The sequence below is a fragment of the Meleagris gallopavo genome, chromosome 9 (genome assembly GCF_000146605.3).
Source record: "Meleagris gallopavo isolate NT-WF06-2002-E0010 breed Aviagen turkey brand Nicholas breeding stock chromosome 9, Turkey_5.1, whole genome shotgun sequence".
NCBI classification, from domain to species: domain Eukaryota; kingdom Metazoa; phylum Chordata; class Aves; order Galliformes; family Phasianidae; genus Meleagris; species Meleagris gallopavo.
The window spans coordinates 1,012,903-1,017,905 of record NC_015019.2 but is presented as its reverse complement, the minus strand read 5'-3'; the positions used below and the strand labels follow the sequence as shown (position 1 = coordinate 1,017,905).

Below are 5,003 nucleotides of genomic sequence, written 5' to 3'. Positions count from 1 at the left end.
CTCAGAAGTGCTGGACCTGGCTTTCCTGCAGGCAGGGCAGGATGCTGCTACCATCCCCTGCCTGCTTAGCAACCTTCCTTGCTGGGGGGTTGCTCCCTCTTCAAGCAGGCACCAACCAACTTCCTGCTGCTCATCCCCAAGCCGTGGGACACTTGGAAGTGCCTAAATGCCACCTCAGCATGATGATGGCCCACACTCTCTCCACTGCCTGCAGAGCCCTGTCTCTCCAGGAAGCAGGATGTGGGCATCCCAGCAGCAAACAGCCAGCATTTTCTCTCTCTCTTTCCCTGCAGATTCTGCAGTGGCTTCCACTGCCACCACACCATCCTCCTGGAGTGGGGAAGTGGGGCTGGGGCTGGCAGCCAGGCAGAGCAGCAGGGCTCTTGTAAGATAACTGACTTCCTCGTTATCAGCCCGCTCTGCTTCCTCCTCACTCAGGCAAACTTCCCTGAGTCAATTTGAGCAGCTAATCTAACCCCACCAGCACAAAGCCACAGAAATATACACACACAGACACACAGGCAGCTCCATCAGATTTTGGCTGACCACAAACAGCCCAGCCTCTCTGTGCAGTATTGCAGCAAGACGTTCCCAGCTCGAGGAGAGAGCAGCTCCACAGCAAAGCATCAGCTCAGCAGCATCACATGGAGCTTGAGATGAGCTGGGAGATGCTCCTGGGCTCCTAATATGCTTTTTGTCCTCATTTCCTTCCTAATGCAATGGGGGCTCTACCCTCCCCTTGTGTACTGGTGGAGCTCTGTGGCCACATCTGCCATTTCCTCCAGCTCTCAGTGACTTCTGAAGTTGCTTGAACTGCTTTGGAGCAGGTATGTGGGATGGCAAGATGCCTCAGACGATGCTGTAGGAATCAGTAGGAGGTGAGTGCCCCTCTCCCCAGGCTTGTGCCAGCACAGGGACGGTACAAATGATGCAAGCAGGGGAATAGCCCTTATGACTTCGCTCGTCATGGGAGCACTTTCTGATAGAGCTCTCTTCCGCAGATATGGGATATCGTAACCACGAGGCAGCGAGCCCCCGGAAACCCAGTGCTCTGAGTCACGCCGCACACGCAGCTGGGTGCCCCATAACTCACCGCTCTTCAGCTGATGGATCCAGCGTTTGCGCAGCTCCTCTGTCGGGGAGAAGACATAGAGGGGCCCCTCGTCGTACACCACCTGTAGACAGTGTGCTCAGCACAGGGCCGTGGCTCGTGAGGGGAAATAGGAGAGCAGAGGCTTGCAGCCAGCCAGAGCAGTCAGTGCGGAGTCGTGCCGCTGTGTGCTGGCCCCGTGGTGCTCATGGAACCGTGACAGAGATGTTATAAATAAGCCCCTTCCCCTGAGACTTTCCACTTCCTTGTCTGACTTTCATTGTGCTGGGGGCCATGCTGGGTACCAGTGAGTGTGAGCAACTGGGTTGAGTGAGCAAATAGCATCCATCCCTCCAGTACTGGCCAGAGGGCTGAAAACTACAGGACAAAGCTCAGAGCCGGCATCCACCTCCTTTCCCAGAGCTGCCCGATTCCTCACTGCCCGTGAAGGCTCACCAGCCTGCCCCACACAGCAGCAGGGTGTCCCCAAAATGATGCTGTGCTTGTTCTCACGTCTCCCTGCTCTTCTCACCCCTGCTGCAATGCCAGCTCCTGCCCTGCAGCCAGATGGAGCAGAAAGGTGAAGTGAGTATGATAAGAACTCACCTGAAAGGGGTAGGGGAACCGCTCAATGATGGAGATCTGCTCCATGTTGTAATCCTCCCCTTTCTTCTGGAAGAGAGAGGGAGAGACGGACACTGACATCCTGCAGCTCAGCTGTGGGACTCACAGCCCTTGCCTCTCCGGCCCCATGCTCTGTGTTAGGCTGGCCATCAGTATAGTTTGGGCTGTGTGCACAGAGCCCCGAGCCAGACAGCGCTGCCCCAGCAACAGCACAGGGGGCAGCAGCAGGGACGCTCACCGGGACCTGCCGCTCAGGGGGAGGGTTGTTTTCGGGTACCACCGTCTCCACGCAGGTGATCTTCTCAATGTCCACCGACCCTTTCTTGCTGCCTCGGCGCTGCAAGAGACGAGATTAGTTTGAATGATCCCCAAAGTGGGGACCTGGGGAAACCCTCATCCCCATGCTTTGTGCTGGTGAGAGACCGCCAGCAGCCCCACAGACTCACCCCGCGCTCAAAGTCGTACTCATAGTAGGACAGCTTGCTCTCTGTCAGCAGGAACAGGCGCTTCTTGAAGTTGAGGGGAGATGTTTTCTTCTTCTGCTGCGAGCGCTTCAAGAAGATGCTCTCCAGGATGATGCTGGCCATGTCAGCCACCCCAGCTGCCGCCTCGCCGTGCTCACGGGGTTGCTGGGTGCAGGGTGACAATGACACTGCTCTTGCTCAGCCCAACACCTGCCTGCAGCCAGACCTCACGCACATACAGGGTATTTATGGGGTGACCTCTCCCTGTTGCTTCCCTCTTGAGATGCCATGGTGAGGACCAAGCTGCCAGCCTACGGGCTCCAGCTTCAGCTGGGTGCTGGTGGCTAGATGGGAGGGAGCTGAGGAGGCTGTGAGAAACGCCGCCTCGGGGAGGAGCACAGAGGCCAAGCTGTGACACCCAGCACTCTCCCTCCTCCTCTCAGCACTGCTGTGTTTGTGTGGGCTGTTTCCTCCCACTGAGCTGCTTGGGCTCTGCCTTGCACAAGGGACAGCTGTGGGGGGCAGGTCCACAAAAAAACAGGGGTCAGTCCTGGCCCTAAATGCCTGCAGTGCTGTGCTGCCAAGAGCAAAGAGCTCTAGAGCCATCCTTCCCCCCTCTGCCCAGGGAGCCTGCAAGAGCACACAGACAATGCTAAACTCCCTTCTCCATGTGAGCCGAGCTCAAAGCATTTCCTTTAGCCAGCACATAGAAGTGCTTAAATCCTCCTGCAGCCCCCATCAGCACAGCTCCTGGCCCTCTCCAGGAATGGGTCTGGATGTCTGTAGCATCCTATGGCTGAAGGTGTGAGCTGCTCCCGTGGAGGGCTGTGAGCAACCAGCTCCTGGTCCCACTGCTGAGCCGCACAGAGCCACTACTGATCCATGCCCCCAGTACCTTCTCTGTGCCTTCTACCCCTTCACCTCAAGTTTGTTCTCTTTTCCCTGGAAAAGTGAGGTCCCTGCTACACATCTGTGCAGCCCACCTGCTCACTGCAGGGACTACAAGGGGACCAGAGGTTCCTACATGGCTCTGTCCACTGTGCTTCTCCCATGGCATGCCCAGCAGGGGGGCAGGAACAGGGTGTCCCTCCCATCTTCTCCAATGTCCAGACCCTCACCACAGACCTTGTGGCAGCAAACCAGCCCTGCGTGCCTGCAATGGGGCTCTCCCACCCCAGGGCTCCCCCTGTCCTCCACTGTGGGTCCTATTGCTTAGGGTTCTTTGGGTGGTTTAAAAGTAAAAACAACTTAAAAATAATGGGTTATCTGAAGAACCACTAGTCTCTGGCTGATCCAGGGATGAGGGCTGAGAGAACTGGGGACAGGGCAGGTGGCTGCGGTGACCACTGACCCACAGGCCATGGGATGCAGGGAGCCTTACCTTGTGTTGCAGCAACTGTGTCACCCCCAGCAGTGATGGGCAGAATGGACAGGTCCTCGCTGTGTCCTCTGGCATGGTGACACCAGGGAGGAAAGGATGGTGAGTGTCGCAGAAGGATGCTCTGATCCAGCACAGTGCAGTCACCCTGTCCCCAGCGCAGCCTCCCCATCTCTGACCCAGCACATTCCTCCCCAGTTGCCCCTCTCTGCCAGGTGTGTAGTAGGGACAAGGAAGGGATTGATGCGTGCAGGGCCACCAGACCCCATCGCTGTGCTGGTGGCTGCCCGGCAGTACTCACCTCCCCAGTCAGCCATCGCTGCCTCACTGTAACAGCAGAGGTGGCGAGAGGGTGAGCAGAGGCGTCCCCCCTAGATAATGTGACTTCCTGCCACTGTCACACCTCGGACAGGAGTGCTTTGACGTGGCCACTGTGCTCAGTGCCACCAGAACTACACCCTGTTGGGGTGTTGAAGAAGGGAGGGGAGCTGCAGCAGGCAACCCTGCACAATGGCTGGACAGGAGCAGGGATTCAGTGTGGAAAGGCACTCCCAGTACCTTCACCCCCTGCTCCAGTGCACTCCAGCACTCACAGATCACCCCCACTCCGTGCTCCGTGCAGCCTCAGTGCCACCAGCACCCAGCCAGCACCCTGACAGGTGGTTCCAGCACACTCCTAGCACCCACAAACCCCCCTATTCTGGCATAGCCCCACAGCCCTCAGCTCTGATACACCCAGGGCCCTGCGCCCCACATCCTCGTGGCAGCAGGATGGATGCCGCCAGCTCAGAGTGCATCCGGGCCTCATGGCCCAAATGGGGCTGCTTGTCGTGGCACACCACAGCTGCCCAGCACCTGGGATACCTCCCCCATCCTCAGCACCGCCCTGGGGCACACAGCAGAGGTGTGAGACAGTGAGCCCTCGTGTTGCCCACGTCACATCTCTTTCTGCCACACGACCCTGGGCTGCAGCCCACCCTGGGTGCCCCACACTCACCGAGCCCTCCCGGCCGCCCCAGATGGACACTGCTGTGCTGTGCTGTGCCTGCTGCCCCACGCCTGCCCCGAGCGGCCCAGCACCGCGAGTCGGGGCGGCTGTGGGGACGCAGCGCAGGGACGGCGCTGGGGTCTGCCGTGCAGGGAGGAAGAATGGGGCCGGCCAACCCCACCCTTTCAGTTCCCCTTTTCTGAGTTTCTGACTCAAAGCAGCAGCTGCGTTTCCTCCTGGAGATGGCCGGGGCCACCTCCACACTGCTACCTTCACAGTGCCACCAGCAGGCCCGGGTGTGGGGACACGGCAGCAGGGACACAGGGCAGGACGAGGGGTTGGGGAGAAGGGCTGGAGTGTGAGAACCAGGCCTGGGGCTGGGAGCTGGGCTGTGGGGTGGGCAGTGGGTGGTGTGTGTGAAGGGCAGGAGGGCTTCTCCTGCACCCCGTGTCCCTGCAG

At 59.1% G+C, this 5,003-nt stretch overlaps 1 protein-coding gene across 1 annotated transcript; it reads right to left on the bottom strand.

The window, feature by feature from the left end:
* Positions 1 to 4,734, bottom strand: LOC104912112 (tyrosine-protein kinase BTK-like). Its single transcript, XM_010715028.3, has 6 exons — positions 4,554 to 4,734; positions 3,560 to 3,627; positions 2,161 to 2,343; positions 1,953 to 2,051; positions 1,697 to 1,762; positions 1 to 1,175 (listed from the first exon to the last, which is right to left on the bottom strand). Exons 3-6 carry the CDS (start codon positions 2,299 to 2,301, stop codon positions 789 to 791), a joined length of 693 nt encoding a protein of 230 aa, XP_010713330.1. The 5' UTR covers positions 2,302 to 2,343; positions 3,560 to 3,627; positions 4,554 to 4,734; the 3' UTR covers positions 1 to 788.
* Between the last annotated feature and the right edge of the window lie 269 nt (positions 4,735 to 5,003).

Bases quoted from the DNA above. Each gene is read 5' to 3' on its own strand.
- LOC104912112 (XM_010715028.3), bottom strand. From the start codon at position 2,301: ATGGCCAGCATCATCCTGGAGAGCATCTTCTTGAAGCGCTCGCAGCAG. The intron at 2,052-2,160 runs GTGAGTCTGTGG...CGTCTCTTGCAG, and splicing joins AGTACGACTTTGAGCGCGGG to CGCCGAGGCAGCAAGAAAGG. The intron at 1,176-1,696 runs GTGAGTTCTTAT...CACTGTCTACAG, and splicing joins GGTTCCCCTACCCCTTTCAG to GTGGTGTACGACGAGGGGCC.